Raw genomic sequence first — 20,331 nt, forward strand, 5'->3', positions numbered from 1 at the left:
CAGCATCCCATATGGTCCCCTGAGCACGGCCAGGGGTAATTCCTGAGTGCAGAGCCAGGAGTAACCCCTGTGCATCGCCAGGTGTGACCCAAAAAGCAAAAAAAAAAAAAAAAAAAAAAAAAAAGACTCGAAGCTTAGAAAACTTAAGCAGTGTCGGGATGGCTGAAATTCAGAGTAAGATCTGAACGAACATCCGCAGTCCCGTACTACAACCCTAGGTCCATCCCGATGACGTGCCCGCTGTTCTGTAGCACACAGGGCAGCCGGAAAGCAAAGAACTCCCCATGGCCACCTTATTTTACATATAATATTTACGCTTTGAAAACATGGTAGAACTTAGGTTTCTCCCCACTTGGGGAGTTTCGTTTCCTTTCTCTTCTACTTTCCAATAAACTTTCTACTTTCCAAAAAAAAAAAAAAAGGAAACTTGGTATAGGAGCCTGAAAGATAGTATAGTGGGTAAGGTGCTTGCCTTGCATGTGTATGACCTGGGTTCAATTCCGGCCACTCCATATGGTCCCCCAATCCCTGCCTGGAGTGCTCCCTGAGCACAGAAGTATGCTCTGAGCAAAACCAGGTCTGCCTCCCCCCCCAAAAAAAAAAAATCTTGGTATTGGTTAAAGGTCTGAACTGAACCATTTAAAACGTATGGAAGTGAAAAGTCACTTCCAGAATGGTAGAAATAAGGGCTTTCGCAGATCTGCACTTTAATAAAACCAACTTGAGGGGCTGGAGCGATAGCACAGCGGGGAGGGCGTTTGCCTTGCCCGCGGCCGACCCGGGTTCGATTCCCAGCATCCCATATGGTCCCCCGAGCACCGCCAGGGGTGATTTCTGAGTGCAGAGCCAGGAATAACCCCTGAGCACCGTCAGGTGTGACCCCCCCCAAAAAAATAAAAATAAAACCAATTTGAGCACCAGCAAAAATAATCAGTGAATTCTTTTAGGACTTGGGAAATTAACGAAAGGCTTGCAATAATCCAAATAGTATTTGTTCAAGAAAAAAATGGCTCCATCCAGGAAGGAAGAAAGGAAGTGAAGAAGGAAGTGAGGAAGTGAGGAAGGGGGAGAAAGACAGAAAGATAGAAAGAAATAAAGAAAGATAAAGAAAGGAAGGAAGAAAGAAAAAAGAAAGAGAAAGACAAAGCAAGAAAGCAAGCAAGAAAGAAAGAAAGAAAGAAAGAAAGAAAGAAAGAAAGAAAGAAAGAAAGAAAGAAAGAAAGAAAGAAAGAAAGGAAAGAAGGAAGGAAGGGAGGAAGGAAGGAAGGAAGGAAGGAAGGAAGGAAGGAAGGAAGGAAGGAAGGAAGGAAGGAAGGAAGGAAGGAAGGAAAAACAAACTCAGAAACTGTACATCTTTTAATATATCTAGGGGTCATAATGACTCTGAAAGAAGGGAGGAAGGAAGGAAGGGGGAGGGAGGGAGGGAGGGAGAAAGGGAGAAAAAAAGAAAGGAAGGAAGGGAGGAAGGGAGGGAAGGAGGGAGGGAGGGAGGGAGGGAGGAAGGAAGGGAGGAAGGGAGGGAAGGAAAGGAAGGGAGGGAGGGAAGGAAAGGAAGGGAAGGTGGGAGGGATAAAGGGAGGGAGGGAGGGAGAAATGGGTCTCCAAATTTGATTTGAAACAAACAGTAATCTATGTATCTGAATGAAGTCCATGTAGTACAAACTCAAAGAATCCCACCAATAAAAATAATCAAACCACAGAAAGGAAAAGGGCAGCAACTCTTAAAAGCAGTGAGAGAATGTACCCAAAATAGCCTCTTATTGAGGCAGCCTCAATAAGAGGGCCAGAAACCAGGGGGACCAGCAGACAGTGGGATGTCAGAGGCAACGAGGCGGGAAAGGTCACTCAGGGACAGCTCAGCGCCGCACCTGCCTCATAGGCATGAGGCCGTGAGTTCAAGCTCTGGCACTGGCCCACATGCCAAGGGCACTGCCAGCTTGGCAACACTGCCACTGGTAATTCTCATTCCACAAAAGAGAGGGTGACCTCTGGCAAGCACCACGACTAGGGAGGGTGGGACCCTGGTGAGCACTACAAGCACAGGTGTGAAACCCGAGGAGGTCCAGGGAACGTGTACAACTCTCAGCAAGCACCACAGCCAAGCGTGGAGACGCCTGGTCATCGAAACAACAAAGAACGGGAGAAGGAGAAACAAACAAAAATACTAACAGAAAAAAGATTGCCAAGCCAATGCTCTATATTTGGCAAAACTGTCACTAAGGTGAACTTAAGACGTTACCAGAAAAACAAAACCTAAAAAAAAAAAAGATATTCATGCATGGATCTGACCATTAGCAAATCTTAAAGGATAATAATGATTAAAACCAAGGGAAGGGGCTGGAGTGATAGCATAGCGGGTAGGGCGTTTGCCTTGCACGCGGCCAACCCGGGTTCAAATCCCAGGATCCCATATGGTCCCCTGAGCACTGCCAGGAGTAATTCCTGAGTGCAGAGCCAGGAGTAACCCCTGTGCATCGCCAGGTGTGACCCAAAAACCAAAAAAAAAAAAAAACAAGGGAAAGTCCTTGAGGCTGAAATAAAAGAACTGGCAGTAACAAATCTATTGACAAAAAGACTGTAAAAATGCATTTTTGCTTGCGACTCTTTCTCCCACATGATTGTTTTTAACTGCATAAAGCAACAGTTATCAAGCTATGCTGATGGGATTGTAATTTACATGACAATAAAGGCGCAAAGGAGGGAAAAGAAACTAGGTAGCAAAGTTTTTGAAAACTATTAAAATTAAGTTGGTATTAATCCAAACTAGATTGTTAGAACTTAATTATAATAGGATAACAACTACAGGGCCAGAGACACAGTTACAGCAGGTTTGGCATTTGCCTTGCACGTGGCTGACCCAGATTCGATCCTCGGCATCCCCTATGGTTCCCCAAGCACTGCCAGGAGGAATTCCTGAGCACAGAGCCAGGAGTAACCAGGCATCATCACTGTGTGACCCAAAAAGCAAAAATAAATAAATAAATAAATAAATAAGCACTACAAAAATACCTTTAAAAGTCAAAGAGATTAGTCATGAGCCAGGAGTAACCCCTGTGCATGCACAAGGGTTACTCCTGACTCTGCACTCAGGAATTACTCCTGGCGGTGCTCGGGGGACCATATGGGATGCTGGGAATTGAACCCAGGTCAGCCGTGTGCAAGGCAAAGACCCTGCCCACTGTGCTATCACTCCAGCCCCAAAAAGCCTAGAAATTTTTGAAAATGAATGAAATAGATGAGGAGAACTTTTGACTGCTGTGCCACTCAGAGGTAAGGTTAAGACCCCTGGAATCCAGCAATGTGGCTGACAAAGAAATGGGCAGGTTGGGGGGCTGGAGCGATAGCACAGTGGGTAGGGTGTTTGCCTTGCACGAGGCCGACCCGGGTTCGATTCCCAGCATCCCATATGGTCCCCTGAGCAGCGCCAGAAGTAATTCCTGAGTGCAGAGCCAGGAGGAACCCCTGTGCATTGCCGGGTGTGACCCAAAAAGAAAAAAAAATAAAGAAATGGGCAGGTTGAATGGCTGTTTCGTTCATATTTTCAAACTGATTGATTTAGGGTAGAAAATCCCCAAATTCCAAAATATTTAAGTGTCTCTTGGGGCTGGAGATACAATACCAGGGGCTAAGGTACATAGCCTGCATGGAGCTGGCCCTCCCGACCCTTGGCACTAAACCCCAAATGGGTGAGCCCTGGTGGTCCCCCAAGCATAGCCATTTGCTCAGTCTGAGAATCACTGGGTGGAATTCCTTGGCTCCCTGCTGAGGAGCGGCCCCTGCCCACCCCACAAAAAGGTTATTTCTTTAGACTTCAAGGAGTGTAAATGTTACTGTCACTGCCACTGTCCTCCCATTGTTCATCGATTTGCTCAAGCGGGCACCAGCAACGTCTCCATTGTGAGACTAGTTTTTACTACTGTTCTTGGCATATTGAATATGCCACGGGTAGCTTGCCAGGCTCGCCGTGCGGGCAGGATACTCTCGGTAGCTTGCCGGGTTCTCCGAGAGGGACGAAGGAATCGAACCCGGGTCGGTCATGTGTAAGGCAAACACCCCGCTGTGCTATCGCTGCAGTCCAGATATTTACTACCTTTTTTTTTTTTCTGCGTTTTGGGTCACACCTGGCAAACGCCCTACCCTCTTAACACTTCCGAAATTATCAGTTTCAGAGATGCTGCGCTTTGAATCCTTTTTATAAATATTTTCCTTGAATAAAAGATGCAGAGCAAAATCACTTAGTCTCTTCCAGCTAAGGATCTTTACACACATTAACTATTAAGTGACAGAGTTAATAACTGCTTCTTTTTTTTTTTTTAAACACCTTACAAACATCCCTAGGGTTTTATTTGGCTAAGTTTTAGCCTGCACTTTATCTGATACATTGTGTTTTAAAGAGAAAGGGAATTTATTAAAAAGACTACACTGTGATAACCAAGAAGGGCAGCGTTACCTCCTGAATGACTAGAGCCGGGAAATGGAGTGGCTGCAGGAGCTCGGGGAGCTATTGTGTTGTCAGCGCTATCTCCAGGGAGCCCGGGTTTCTCTCAGTGTGCTCTGTGCTTCCCTAAGCCAGTGTCCACTCTCCAGGAACACATGGCAAAATGTGGCTGACCCTAGTTCAAGGGCATGGGAAAATAAACTAGACTTTTTGAATAAATTCAGTCTCTCTCTCTTTCCTTCCTTTTTCCTTTTTTTTTTGGGGGGGGGGGTCACACCCAGCCATGCTCTGCTCTGTGGTTACTCTTGGCTCTACACTCAGGAATTCCTCCTGGCAGTGCTCAAGGGACCATATGGGGGACGATATGGGATGCCGGGGTTTGAACTCGGGATGGCAACATGCAAGGCAAACGCCCTACCCACTGTACTATCGCTCCGGTCCCCAGTATAGATTTTCCAAAAAAGCATATTAACATTTCTATTCCCAGGCATGATCATTCTGGTCCTGAACAAAATTAACTTGTAATCCACTGAGATCTTTAAAACAATTTTAGCTAACCCGGAACCTGCCTGGGGGAGGGAGAGGGAGGGGCAAGAGAAAGGGAGAGAGGGAAAACCAGAGGGGGGAGAGGAGAGAGAGAGAGAGAGAGAGAGAGAGAGAGAGAGAGAGAGAGAGAGAGAGAGAGAGAGAGAGAGAGCACACTCAAAGGAAAAGAGAAGAGGTAGCTAAGGAACCTAATATAAGACTTCTGATTGATTAGAGGGCCTGACTGCAAGAATAATTGAGAAAATCAATTAAGAGAGAGGTTTTGAAAAATGAACATTAAATGTTACATTCTAAAGCAGTATTTAAAGATGCATTAAATACTGCTATGATAAAGGAAGCATGACTCGATAGCCCTTCAAGTGTCTTGTGCCTCCTCATTAAGAGCTGAGAAGTCAAACGACCTGCCATGTCTCGTCAGGTTTCAGTGTCCGGGCCAGACCTCTTCCCTCCTTACTCCAAAACCAATGGCTGCTGTCACAGCAGAAAATCTTCCATCCCCGGTGCACTAATGCTTATGATTATGGAGCCTTACCGAGGGGCATAATGGAGAGGTATTTGCCTCTGAATTTGCTGGTGATTTTGATCTCCTGACGCAACGTCCAACCGTTTTTGGACTCAGCATGGTGTGCGGCAGCAGGGGGATGATGACTCACCTTGAAGAAATCATGGGTTCAAATTAAGAAGGAAGAAAAAACCGCCTCAACTATCAGTTGAGACAAACAACCCACACTCACACTTGACAGTTTCACACCCACAACTGGAGATGGAGATACCAGGGCGTCCAGTGTTGCGAGTCCCGCGAGGAAAAGAAGGCCGGGCAGGATGACAGGGATGGGAGCACTGGGGATGATGGAGCAGAAACTGGGTGGAGCCCAGCTGCAGAGCTCCTTTACCTGCTCGCAGAGGGACCGGTACCCATTCTCCTCCAGCCGGTCCAGCTCAAAGGTCTCCCCAAGGAGCGGGTTGAATGGCTTGCTGGTACGGAAGACGGTTGTGGAGTAAGAGGACACGGTGAAAGCCGCAACATAACAGAGCTGTTCTAAAGAGTTCTCACATTTTGCAGCTCGATCTAATAGCTCATGGTATTCCAGATCTTCAGTAAGGCGCTGAAGCATGGATAAGGGTTCATTAAAGTTCACCTGTCAGGGAAAAGAACAGAAATGAAAACTATTCCCACACATCTATAAGAGAAAGCTTAAATTTCTTTTTCTTTCTTCTTCTTCTTTATTTTTTTTTGCATTTGAGAGACAGATACTAAAAAGATGCCAAGACAATAAAGCACTTGTTGAAAAGAAAAGTCTTCGCTCAGTAGAGGAATCCTAAGATCTAACCTGCAAACATCCCACGCTCCATGGTCAACTGTTTCTATGAGTGAATGGTAGAAATCACACGTTTCCTTTATGTGTGAGCTAAACGTAAGCTCTCTGAGATGGGATTCATACCTCTCCTGTTCTCAACTGCATACCCAAAGGCTACTGATACGTCACCCATAGGAAATCATCATCAGATACTGAATGAGTAGAAGAGAAAATATATTTTAGCACAGAGAGGAAGTTAAATACTTAAAATTCTTGAGGGGAGGCTGAGAAATAATTACTGTCGATAGGGCTCTTGCCTTGCCTGCGACTGACCCAGGTTCAATCCCAGCACCACATATGGTCCCCCAGACCCAACTGGGGGTGATTTTTGAGTGCACAAAGGAGTAAGCCCTGAGCACTGCCAGGTGTAGCCCCCAAACAAAACAATAATTCTTGAGGGAGGAAAGAAAGAGTAGTAAATTATAAGTAGCAGCAATTCCTGAGCAGATTACATTACAGAAAAGGTTTCATTTGAAACGTTTGCTTCTACCCTGAACCAGAAGGTTGCTAAGTCTCAATTCACTTCCCCATTAGGGCAGGATCTGGTTTCTTCAATGAGGTCAAGAGACTTGTGTTTCTGGACCTGGAGTGTTCTCAATGGTGGTTCTGAGTATTTCTTCGTTTCCCAATGTAAGGCCCACCAAGGGCACACAACCACTGGATGAAGCAAATGTGCGTTTATGCGCTTCTGTCTGAGAGATGCTTCTCTTTCATTTATTCATTCCAAATATATTCAGTAAGCTCCCATGTTTACCAGATTCTGTGCCACTCAAGGAATACTAGAAACTGAACAAGACACACTATTTCCCTGCTCCTCTGCTCTCACAAAAGATTTAGCTTTAAAATGGACTATTGAGACTATGTGGAATTTAAGAGAGCGTTACTACTTAAAAAAAAAAAAATGACTAAACAAATGGATTAGCTTTCCAAGTAGCCCATAAATCCTATTTAATCAGCAATGTACCCGAACAAACCTGAATATCAGTAGCCTAAGTTCCCAATCCAGGAACATAAGGAGAAGAAGACATATTTTCATTAAACAGAGCTGGCCTAAGGAGCAGCTAATTAAAATAACAAGCAAAACCAACATTTTTCTTTCTTATAGTCATACCTCTTTACCTTTGATTTGGTCCAGTCTCTTTTTATTTTATTTTAGGCTTTTTGGGTCACGCCCAGCGATGCTCAGGGGTTACCTGACTCCTAGAATCTTTTTTTTATTTTTGGGTCACATCAAGGGTTGCTCCTTAATTCCTGAGTGCATAAGTTGGGAGTAACCCCTGTGCATTGCTGGATGTGACCCAAAAAGCAAAAAAAAAAAAAAAAAAAAAAAAAAAAGGATTGCTCCTGGCTCTGCACTCAGGAATTACTCCCAGAGATGCTTGGGGGACCATATGGGATGCTGGGAATTGAACTCTGGTCAGCCACATGCAAGGCAAACAACCTACCCACTGCACTACCACTCAGCCCCTTGGTCCAATCTCTTGCCTTCCAATCTCTGAGTCCCAGAACCACTCTCATATATACTACATTCCAAATTATAAAATATAATTTGACTGTAACAAAGGAAAATTTTACTTGAAATGCCCTCACCAAAAGACAACCATTATTAATCTGATACTTGTTTCTACGCATTTGTACTTTTAAGCACTTAAATATATGTATAATTTAATGCATTATGTATAATGCACATACCAGAACCTGCTTCTTCCGAGAAATATGGTAAGCTTTTCTCTGCGAAGACTTCCCAGTGAATACAGTGCCACAGCAGCAACATGAGAGCACTCTAGAGCACTCTTCTGGGATGTAGGGTCTACCCTGCCTCAGCTAAAACAGTGCCATGCTCCCCAAACAAACCCTCTTTCTGGCACTGAGAAATGCAGTTTAAGAAAAATGCACTCTGTGGGGCCATGAACTGACAAACTCGAAAAGTTCTGGTGTTTTGTTTTTTTTCAATAAGACTCTTTTAAAGAGTCATTTCTATTTTAAGTCAACAGGAAGTAACATCTTCATACATTCTGAGAGAAATTAGGGATGGTGGAATCTTCCATTGGTGACTATAATGCATATCCACATCACCTGGGGCTAGAATCAGGGATCCTTAAGCTATTATTACACACACACACACACACACACACACACACACACACACACACACACACACACACTCATATTCATTCCCTCCTTCCCTCCACACACACATTCATATTCCCTCCCTCTCTCTCTCCCTCTCTCCCTCCCTCCCTCTCCCCCACCTCTCCCTCCCTCCCTCTCTCTCCCTCTCTCAAAAACCTACACCCATACCCTCAGGAAACAAATTTCTCTGAAACCAGGAAACCACACGTTAGTTGGCTGGAGGGGCAGAGACAGCAGTCCAGAGGCTAAAGGAATTGGCAGAAGCAAAAATTTGGGGAGGTGAGTACCCTTAGATCTTCTCCCTTCTCTCCCCCTGCCACGCAGGTCTCCAACTCCTCCTGGAGCCCGGCACTGATGGAGCCCCGCCAGGTGTCGGCAGCCCTGGAAGCTGGAGAAAACCCGCCTACGAGGATCAGCTTTCCTGTGGCACAGCACGGAGCAGGGGAAGGGCAAGTGCTGCAGGCAAACAGGTAGAGGGTTGCACATTCCTAATGGTAATGTCAACAAGGAACTAAGAGTGGAGGAGGTCAGAAGGGTCACCCGGATTCAGAAGCTATTGTAAACAGCTTATATCACTTATGTTTCTTATGTTTCCAACCCATCTTCCCACAGCTTCCATCAAGGCACAAGGCAAGGGAGGATTCTTTGCAACCACCACCCTCTCTTCCATGAACCCACTATTTTATGGGTTTTATTTTCAGTTCTGCTTGCTAGAAGCTTTTTTTTTTTCCTTCTTCTCCTTTTTGGGTCACACCTGGCGATGCACATGGGTTATTCCTGGCTCTGCACTTAGGAATGACCCCTGACGGTACTCAGGGGACTATATGGGATGCTGGGAATCGAACCCGGGTTGGCCACATGCAAGGCAAACAAACGCCCGACCTGCTGTGCTATTGCTCCAGCCCTAAAAGCTTTCTTCTTATCTTGAGGTTAACATTTTCTTTTTTTTTTTTTGCTTTTTGGGTCACACCCAGCGATGCACAGGGGTTACTCCTGGCTCTGCACTCAGGAATTACTCCTGGCGGAGCTCAGGGGATCATATGGGATGCTGGGAATCAGAACCCAGGTTGGCTGTGTGCAAGGCAAATGCCCTACCCGCTGTGCTATCGCTCCAGCCCCCGAGGTCAACATTTTCTAGCAAAATCCTATACACTTAGGTGTAAAGCTATTTATTTTCCAAGAATCATTTAATGAACCACTCCTATGTTTGCTGAACAGTATATACATGCCAGACACTGACTAAGCACCAAGGATATAAAGACCAGTAAGGCGGCTCTGGTCATAAGGAAGGCGGTGTATGTTGGGAAAATCTACATTCAGGCTGACAGAGTGGCAGTACAAGGGTCGGGCACTTGCCTGGCATACAGCTGACCTGGGGTTAATTCCCAGCACCCCATATGGTCCCCTGAGTCTGCCAGGAGAGGTCCCTGAGAGAAGAGCCAGGAGTAAACAAGTCCTGAGCACTACCAGGTGTGGCCCAAAACCAAACCAAACCAATTATTTTAAAAGAAAACTAGATTCAGATCCAGAAATCCCAAGAGGAGAGAAAAATGGTTTCTGTACTTCTGTAGGCCAATTCCCTGGCTGTGGACCGAAGCTGCAAGCCCCGCCCCAGGCCCATTTATAAGAATAGAATCCTAATAATAAATAATATTATTTATTTAGAATCCTAATTCTTCACTAGGCCATACCAACCGGTCACCTCTCTAGCTAGCCATGGCCATATTCGAGAAGTCCAATGCTGCCTCGCATATGAAAGGCGCACACTGGACCACTGAGTCACATCCCAAGCCCTGGGAGGCACTATAAAAGGGCAGCATGCCTTTCTTCTCTTTCCTTCCTCCTGCTGACCGGGAAGACAGTCTGACGGGCCCCCTGAAGCAGCCACTTTGGATCTAGTCATTAAGGGTGTCGGCAGTAAAGCCATGGGCCAGAGGAGCATGGTCCTGACGCCACAGGGTCCTGTCCCGGCCTCACAACACTGGCTCCTGGGCTTCAACACGACAGTGCGCTGAGCTACTATCTGTCTGAGGCAGGGAACGGCTTGCATTTTCTGGAGGTTAGAGAGCAAACATTCCGATCTCGAGGGCCAAAGGGCTCGGACACAGCTACAACACTGCTGCCTGTAGGATGAGAGCAGCCAGACACCTACGAGAAGGCACCTCACTGAGTGCCAATAAAGCTTTATAGACACCAGCGTCTAAGTTTCATGACACCACTGCATGGCTCCCCAAAACCACAAACAAATGAAGGAGTGAATGAAATAAAAGGTGAAAACTAAAAAACTCATCTGTCTGTTGGTTATACAAAGAGTAGCCAGATCTGGTCGGAAGCCCATGGTTTGCTTACCCCTAGGAGGGAGAGAGGGAGAGCGGGAGAGAGGGAGAGAGCTTAGTGTTGTTAAGGGGCTATTCCTTGCTGTACACTTGGGGGACGTGCTTGGGGGAGTAGGGTAGCCACATGCAAGACAAGCGTCTTGATTCCTATACTATCTCTTCAACCCTAAACCACGACCTTAGTCTCCTCAATTTAAAGAGACATATTAAATACCGGGTGCTTGCCCTGTATGTGACTGACCTCAAAGGGCTGGGATTTATGCTTTGCATGCTAGAAGCTTGGATTCAATCCCTGACATTACAAATTCCCCGAGCACCGGAGGGAGTGACCCCTGAACACTGAGCCCGGAATAGCTCCTGAGCACCTCTGGATTACAGGTCCCAAAAATTATTATTTTTTTTTTTTTGAGAAATAAAACCTATAGCTAACTGAGTTAAAGTACAACAGGCAAGATAGTCAATTCTTAGAAAAATGCTTCTGGGATGAATAAGCACATAGTTGTCAATACTCAGGCAGAAACAAGGGAACTTACTGCAACATTCAAGTGAGACTTCTCACCCTAATCAAATGTTTTCTAAGAGATGACAATGTAACTGAATCCTGAATAAAAAGCATGGCAAAAATAATTGCGGTAGGGCTGGTGAAATGATGACATTTCAGGCAGAAAAATCAGTCTCCACAAATGTCCTCAGCAAAGAAAGTAAGACACCTCTGAATGCTTGAAAGTAAACGCCAGTGACTAGAACAGAGGATGTGTGTGGGCAGAGCCAGGCTTACAGGGAAGCAGCATCAAGCTCCCTTGCGAATCTGGACCATCCCCAAAGCAGTAAGGATCCAGTCATGGTCTGGGAACTAGGGAGTTTTGATTTTATTATTATTTTTATTATTATTATTCATATGCCAAAACCAGTAACAATGATGGGTCTCATTCTCCTCATTCTCCTGACCCGGAAAAAGCCTCCAATGCAGCACCATTGGGAAGGACAAGTAAAGAGAGGCTGCTAAAGTCTCAGAGCTAGCAAAAAAAAAAAAGGGGGGGGGGCTGGAGCAATAGCACAGTGGGTAGGGCATTTGCCTAGCACGCGGCTGACCCGGGTTCGATTCCCAGCATCCCATATGGTCCCCTGAGCACCGCAAGGAGAGATTCCTGAGTGCAGAGCCAGGAGTAACCCCTGTGCATCGCCAGGTGTGACCCAAAAAGCAAAAAAATAAATAAATAAATAAAGTCTCAGAGCTAGGATGAATGGAGACGTTACTGAGACAGCTCAAGAAAATCTACGATCAACGGGATGATGATGATGATGATGATGATGATGATGATGATGATGATGATGATTTTTGGGGAGAAGATCACACCCAACAATGCTTGGGGAACCATAAGGCACAGGGGATGGAACACGGGGCTGCTCTTCAGTCCTCAGTCATATCCTTAGCTCCCTACTATTTTCACTTTACTATTTTAACTAAATTGTTATTGTTGCTGCTTTAAAATTTTTAGTCTGGGGCCAGAGAGATAGTACAGCTAAGTGGGGTGCTTGCCTTGCATGCAGCCAACCTGGGTTCAATCCCCGGCACCCCATATGGTACCCCAGCACTATCAGGAGTTAATTACTGAGTGAAGAACCAAGGGTAACTCCTGAGCTTTTTCGAGTGTGGACCCAAAGTAAAAAAAAATATTGAAATAAAAAGCATTTTTTAGTCTATACCCTATGGTATTCTGGGCTTACTCTTGGTTCTGTGCTCGGGGATCACACCTGGTGGTGTTCAGGAAAACGATACACAGTGATGGGGGTCAAACCCCAGTCTACTGCATGCAAGGAAATCTCTGTGCCTGCTGTACTATCTCTCCCACCTCTACAAATTTCATTTTTTGTTTTTGGGCCAGAGCAAGTAGTGTTCGGGCTTAAGGTATCATATGATGTGCTGGAGATTGATCCCAGGTTAATCACACACAAGGCAACCCATCGTACTAACTTTTCGGCCCAATGTTTTAATAATGGCAGATTTTTAGCATATGAAGATTTCTTATCACCAACATTCTCGAATAAAAGCTTTTTGTTTTATTGAAGATACCATAAAACAATAGGATCAAGCAACATACTTATGATCAAGTGAGTTTAGGGCCAGATTCAGTGTTATGATTTAGTGATTTATCATTTACACAGATGATTTAGTGTACTGTGGGTGGGATGCTTGCCTTGCATAGGTCCAACCCAGGTTCGACCACCAGAGCCACATATGAAATCACCGAGCCCGCCAGGAGTGATTCCTGAGCACAGAACCTGGAGTTGGCCCCGAGCACCACTGGGTGTGGCCCCCAAACAAAACAAACAAAAAGATGACTTTGGCGACAGAGTGGAGAGATCAGAAGACAGTGTGACCGGAGTTAAGAGAGCAGAGAGTTCAGCCCTGATGAAGGCCCTGATTTGGCTGCTATGAACTGTGTTTGCATCCCTCTCTTTAAAACGACATGCTTCCGTTTTTTTTTCCCCTTTTCGGGGAGAAGCGGCGTGGCATCCATCATATTATGAGGACTATTAAGCAGGTACAAACTTGGTGGCGCGGGAAGGAGAAAAAAAAAAACTTATGAACTTGAAACAGCAAGACTCGTGGGCAGTCTCGGGCCAGGGGTGACAGCAGCTCGCGCTCCGCCGAGATTCGACCCGAGTGGCCACACTTTTGTGTGGCCGCTCTGCTGCTGATCGACCACCATCCGGAGGCCAGCTAGACTACTTTTGGTCTCAGCAACTTCTTGCAGCCATGTCTCTAGACTGTCAACTAAGCCATAGCCCCACGCCGGCTGAGGAGGGGAAAGATCCTTCTTTCTAGGTTCTTTTTCCCTTTCCGGGGAGAAGCAGTGTGGTGTCCGCCATATTATGAGAACTATTAAGCAGGCATGAACTTGGTGGCACGGGAAGGAGAAAAAAATAAACAAAACAACATGCTTCTTGGGAGCAGACAGATAGGATGAAAGTTTAAAGTGCTTGCTTTGCACGTGGCAGACCCTGGTTTGATGCCTGGTTTCCTGAGCATCACTGCAAAGAGTCTCCAGATACAGAGTGGGGACTAGATCCCCAGCCCCACAAAGTACAGCTCAAAAGCCAAAATACAAAAACTGCGTTTAAATGCATCCTAAAACAGAAATTCTGCTATACTTATCTTTTAATGCCCTTAGCACATCTGAATTTGTTGTTATTGGTGGCCAGAGACATAGTAAAGTGGGTAATTTACACAAATCATTTTCTTTTCTGGCTTTTTTTTTTTTTTTGGAGGGGTCACACCCGGCGATGCACAGGTGTTACTCCTGGCTCTGCACTCAGAAATTACTCCTGGTGGTGCTTGGGGGACCATGTGGGATGCTGGGAATTGAACCCGGGTCAGCTGTGTGCAAACGCCCTACCATTTGTGCTACCGCCCCATCCCCACACAGTTCATTTTCTAAGGGATAGTTATGACCAGAAGAGTAACAAATACCATGCCACAAACTGCCACAAAAGTGAGAGAAGCCAACACAGTAGCTCTCTTCCTACTGAACCCAGAGGCCCTCGGAGGAGGAGCCCAGGTGGGAGTGCAAGAACCTCACCGGCATGGGGATCTTCGAGAGTTCCTTCCCAATGCAGTTCTTCATGATGCTCCATAAATTGAGGCTGTAGTTTGGCTTGTACGGTATCCTAGTTCTTTTTTCCTTCTTGGTCTCCTCCAGCTGGTGCTTGTACTAGGAATGCAAACAAAGGCAGTCAATCACCCACAAAGAACAGAAAACCCTGTATTTATAGCCTTCCCTTCCCCCACACTAAAGAGAAACCAGCGCTTTACAGGAAAGCCCTTGGGAGTCAGACCCCAAGCCCCCGATTCCTGATAACAGCCCAATCAAAAGTACCTGCTCATCAAGACTGATGTCACTGCTGGCTCCACTGATATTGCTGCCGGTACGTCTGCGTGGGTAAGAAACAGGAGCTTTAGGGTCATAGTCTGTTCTTCATGGTGGCTTTACAATGCTTAGATAAAACATACTCATCCATGCATATTGATGGGAAACCGAATGACAACACAGGATATGTATGGATTTAAACATCCCAGAGGAGCTAGTTCTTGGAAAAGAGCAGTTTTCCCCTTAAGTGAAAGAACCCAAACCTTAGTAAATGTGATGCTCCCACTGAAATTTCTATCCTCCGAACAGATATGTGCGTTTTCCTCAGGCATCAAGGATAAAAACTTACTTGTGGCCCAAATTTTCAGGCATGGTGATGATCTCAGGGGCATCAAAAAATTCATTCTCATCGTCCTCATCACTCATGTCGCCCTTGCCAGAGCAGCACTGATCTACAAGGAGAAAAGCCTCATTCATTTACTTTGGCTGTGTTCACCAAAGCCTGGCACAGCAGGATCTTTTAAAGACAAACCGCAAACACAGCAACAAATGGTAGAAAGCAGGAGAAAAGCCAGAAGAAATAAACAGCTCCCATTTCATTTCACATGAATCATTGATTCTGGAGCGTTTGCAGGCCCCGCTATTAATTGCAGAAAACCTCCTCTCTCAAGTCCGAACAGGCTCTCCAAGAACTAAGTCCTTTACCTTTACCAGAGCCAGTGCTGCCCGGAGTGTTCGCAGGCAGCACGGTGGCCCCGCGGAAGGCCCGCTCCAGGTGATTATGCTGCTTCGCCAGCTGCTCCAGGGTTTCCTCCAGCCGGATCCGCTGGTCTCTTTCATACTGGAGTGACTTCTGCCATTTTTTACTATGGGTCTGAGCTAACATGAGGAAATCCCTGCAGGCCTGGAGGGAGAAAGGGTTGGACTGTGTCACAGCAACGCAAGGAGACAAGATTCCCCCGCAGGCCTCTCGAGGCAGCCTTATCCCGGGAACTTTAACTAGCAAGTGACAATGAAATGCTTTCCCTGTTATCCCACAGTATCAGGGACAGCCAGTTCTGCGATGCAATCAAGGTCAAACACATAAAAATAAAATTAAACACAGCTATCAGTGCTTTCCTACTTTCCTGGGCGCGGGGACCAAACAAATGTCAGGGCAGGAGCGTACTTCCCATGTCGCGTTAGCAATATCGCAAGGTTTAGGTGCATGAACCACACCAAAAGAAGACTCTCAACAGGACCAAAGTTGTGGGAAAACACAGGATAACTACTTTTAATGAATTCTTAAATGCAAATCACCTAAAGTTTAGGAATTCAGATATTGGAAACCAAGAATTTGTACTAAATTGTTCCCAACGGGGGGAAACTAAATTTGTCTTATTTTTTTGGTCACCAAGACAAACAATTAACCTGAAAATTAGAAGCTGAGCGATTCTACTTCTTGGCCTCTACTCCCACCCCTAAACACAAAAGCATTCGCTTGAAAAGACGCATGCACATCTATGCTCATGGCAGCATTCGGTACAAAGCCAGAATATAAAAACAACCCAAATGTCTGACCACAAGTGAATGGGAACAAAGTTGTGATATATATACATACACAACGGAATATTATGCTGTCACAAGGAAAGGTGAAAGCAGGCAGTTTCCTATAAAAGAGGGCAAATACCAGATGATACACTCATCTGTGGTAAGCAGAGAAACAAGTCAAGACAATAGAAGATATCAAATCTTGGGCCTGGACTACAGAACCGAGAAAGCCATGTAAGGAGAGAGGGTAGGAGGAGAACAGTGAGGTGGACAAGATAGAACAACCTCTGTGGAGGAGCTGGAGCAATAGATAGGACAGCTGGTAGGGCATTTGCCTTGCACGAGGCTGACCCAGATTCACTCCTGGCATCCCACATGGCCCCCCAAGCACCACCAGGAGTGATTCCTGAGTGCAGCAGAGCCAGGAGTAACCCCTGAGCATCACCAGGTGAGACCTAAAAAGCCAAAGAAGAAAGAAAGAAACTGTGGAGGGCAGGAGAGCTATCACAGTGGGTAAGGCACTTGCCGTGCATGTGGCCAGCCTTGGTTCAATCCCCAACACTCCATATAGCTTCCGAAGCCTCACCAGGAGGAAGCCCTGCGCCAAACCAGGTGTGGCCCCAAACCAAAAAAGTCTGGAGGGTCTTAGACACTTTGATGATGGTGAGGACAGGTGACTGTGAACATCAAAACCTCAAGTCTTATAAGCATGTGACTCAATATAAAAATTTTTAAATATTTGCCAAGGGAGTGAGTAGGGTGGGAAGGAACCCTGAGATAATGATTAAGGAAATCAACGCTCTGGTAGCTGGTATAATAATCAAACGGTTTGTTTAAAAATCTACTGTTAAACACTACTTTAAGTCACAGTGCCTAAATAAATTGGAAAAAGAAGAAATACAATTAGAAACCTAGGGCTGGAGAGAGGGTACAGGCGTGAAGGTGCTTGCCTTGCAGGCGGCTGACCCTGATTAGCTTCACAGCATTGCATGGTCCCCAGAGCACTGCCAGGAGTGAGCCCTGAGCACAAAGCCAGCTGTGTGGCTCAAAGCCTCTCCCTCTGAGAAATAATTAGATGCTTATCTGAGGAGTCAAAGGAGGATCTTCCGGAGCTAGGGATGGAGCTCCTGTTTTGCAAGCATTAGACCTGGGTGCAATCTCAGTACTGCAAAATAAATTTAAAAAAAGGGGATCTTTGGGAAAAAAAAAGGGGTGGTACGTGAGAGATGTGGCTTTGGTAGTAGAGCACGTGACTGGCATGTGCAAGGCCCTTGGTTTAGGTCTCCAGCAGAGCATGGCGCCCTGCAAGCAATTTTTGGCTGTACCACTAACAGGTCTGTGTAAGCACCACACTAAAAAGATGTGTGAAAAATTAAAAAAATATATATAATAAAAATAAATATATGTGTGAGAGGCGGAGCGATAGGACAGCAGGACAGCGTGTAGGGCTTTTGCCTTGCATGCGGTTAACCTGGGTTCAATCCCCGGCATCCCATATGGTCCCCTGAGTACCGCCAGGAGTGATCCCTGAGCGCAGAGCCAGGAGTAACCCTGAGCATTGCTGGGTGTGACCCAAAAAGCCAAAAACAAAATAAAATAAAATAAAATAAAAAGATGTGTGAACAGCAATAGTAAGGAAGTGTGATCTCTGATAAGTGCATCAGTAAGCACCACAACTGGGTCTTGTGTAGATGAATCTGAATGAGCATGCACAAACCCCAACACTGAGACCGAGAGTGTGAGCACTGAAACCTGGTACACAATCACAGACAAACACCACAGCTAAATATGTGTGAGCTGGGGCTGGAGCACGTAAGGTGCTTGTTTCACATGCAGATGACTCAGGTCCCACCTCCCATACATATACCCACCCCTCCCACATATAGTCCCCTAAGCACAATCAGGAATGTGCTCTGAGAACCACCAGGTGTGACCCCAAAACAAAGAAAACCAAAGTAATTTGTGAACAGTACAGTATGTGCAACTCCATGTCATCACAACAACAATGGGAGGTGGAGATGGAAGGGGAAGCTGAAAACAAAATGGGAAAAGTGTCTAGAGATAAAATGCAAATCTGATCAGATCAGTCTTCTCTGGCACCTCAATGACAGGACCAAATCCTAAATCCTAATTACAAACACAGATCCCCAGCCAGGAAGGGCTATGGCTATGTAGCCACAGACCCCTCCCAGGAAGGGCTATGGCGACAGACCCCTCCCAGGAAGGAATAAGGCTACAGACCCCTCCAGGAAGGGCTATGGATCCAGACCCCTCCCAGGAAGGAGTATGGATACAGACCCTTCCAGGAAGGGCTATGGCGACAGACCCCTCCCAGGAAGGAGTATGGCTACAGACCCCTCCAGGAAGGGCTATGGATCCAGACCCCTCCCAGGAAGGAGTATGGATACAGACCCCTCCAGGAAGGGCTATGGCTACAAATCCCTCTCAGGAAGACCTATGGCTACAGACCCCTCCTGGAGTGATAGCACAGCGGGTAGGGCATTTGCCTTGCATGAGGCCGATCCGGGTTCAATTTCCAGCATCCCATATGGTCCCCAGAGTACCGACAGGGGTAATTCCTGAGTGCAGAGCCAGAAGTGACCCCTGTGCATTGCCGGGTGTGAACCAAAAAGAAAAAAAAAGAAAGAAAGAAAAAAAAACAACCCAAAACCCAAAAATACAGACCCCTCCTAGGAAAGGCTATGGATAGACCCCTCCCAGGATGGGCCATGGATACAGGCCCCTCCCAGGATGGGCCATGGATACAGACCCCTCACAGGAAGGCACCTCTCTCCAGGTAGCTGTACCAGCGGTACCTATCCCTGTATTCTATGGTGGAGCCACACTGAACTGCTTACCTTTTCTTGGACACACAGATCTCTTCAGGGCCTGCCCACTGCTCCATATTCTATTTGTTATGCCTAGAATCCCCTCCTTTCTTTGGCTAAGTCCTTTTTAATACTTAGGATCTGTGGCCAGAGTGACCGTACAGTAAGGAAGGTGTTTGCCTTGCACATGGCCAACCTAGGTTCAGCCTCCAGCACCACATACGGTCTCCTGAGCCTGCCAGGAGTGATCCCTGAGCACAGGGCCAGGAGTAAGCCCTGAGCACAACCAGATGTGGTCAAAAATCAACCAGCCAACTAACCAACCAAGCAAAAAAATATATATGCACATATTGAAGATTTGTGGCAAATGTTTGTTCTGTGACCCTTTCCCCCAGTTTGAAAAGTAACCAGTCTGTTCTATCCATTCCCACATCACCTTGTATATGCTTCTGATTCATACCATCTACATAGAGTGTGACTAAGTTTCTGTCTCTCCAGATGGATTATAAACAACTTAAAGACACAGTTTATAGCTTATTTGTACATATAATCAAGATCATAACTTGGCTGTTTTGTACATAATAGAAGCCTGATAAAAATCTGCTCAAAAGACTCAAAAGCCTTGTTACAAACAAAGAGGTAAACAGAGAAAGCCATCCATACTCTTATGGCTTCTTTTTTTTCTTTGCCAGAGTTAAGCCTTGGGCCTCACACATGCAGGGCAAGTGCTCTATCACTTGACTCCCTCACCAGTTTGCTTTCAACTCTTGTCTATAAAATTATGATTACTAAATTGGTAATTCTAGTCTTGTAACTCCAGACTGAAGTATTAAACTCTCTATTCAATGGCACTAAGTAATCTCAAAACCTGTGTGTTCCAAAATGAACTCACCATCTTTCCTCTCTTCTTCTCCCTTCAATGTTCCCACCTTAAAAACAGTTCCAGGGCCCTTCTACCTATCTAAATCAGAACCCAAGAGGCATCCTTTATTCTTAGGTTATTTTTTCCCCCTTCCTATATTATCTGGTTTCTAGTCATCCTTTTTTATTATATCTCTGGAATTTGGATATTTCCCTCCCACCCCCCATTATTAGGCAGTACCAAGTACACAGGGTGGTTGGATTGCTGCTCTCAAATTCCATTTCCATCCCACTCACTATCTATGAAATTTTAATCAAGCTACTTAATTTCTGTGTTTCATCACCCTCATCTTTAAGTAAAGAATAACAATAGTAATTACTTCACAGAATTATTGCTTTACATGTACAACACTTAAAACCATATTGGGC

At 45.7% G+C, this 20,331-nt stretch overlaps 1 protein-coding gene across 1 annotated transcript in view; it reads right to left on the reverse strand.

The window, feature by feature from the left end:
- Nucleotides 1-20,331, reverse strand: part of OSBP (oxysterol binding protein) — a 43,563-nt gene that overhangs the window by 9,918 nt on the left and 13,314 nt on the right. The window contains exons 4-9 of the mRNA XM_055142213.1: nucleotides 15,389-15,587; nucleotides 15,033-15,135; nucleotides 14,693-14,747; nucleotides 14,396-14,527; nucleotides 5,878-6,123; nucleotides 5,517-5,637 (exon numbers count right to left, since the gene is read on the reverse strand). Coding sequence (XP_054998188.1) covers nucleotides 5,517-5,637; nucleotides 5,878-6,123; nucleotides 14,396-14,527; nucleotides 14,693-14,747; nucleotides 15,033-15,135; nucleotides 15,389-15,587 — 856 coding nt within the window. The remainder of the gene's footprint in view (nucleotides 1-5,516; nucleotides 5,638-5,877; nucleotides 6,124-14,395; nucleotides 14,528-14,692; nucleotides 14,748-15,032; nucleotides 15,136-15,388; nucleotides 15,588-20,331) is intronic.

Source organism: Sorex araneus, chromosome 6, assembly GCF_027595985.1.
Source record: "Sorex araneus isolate mSorAra2 chromosome 6, mSorAra2.pri, whole genome shotgun sequence".
Classification (NCBI taxonomy): Eukaryota; Metazoa; Chordata; class Mammalia; order Eulipotyphla; family Soricidae; genus Sorex; species Sorex araneus.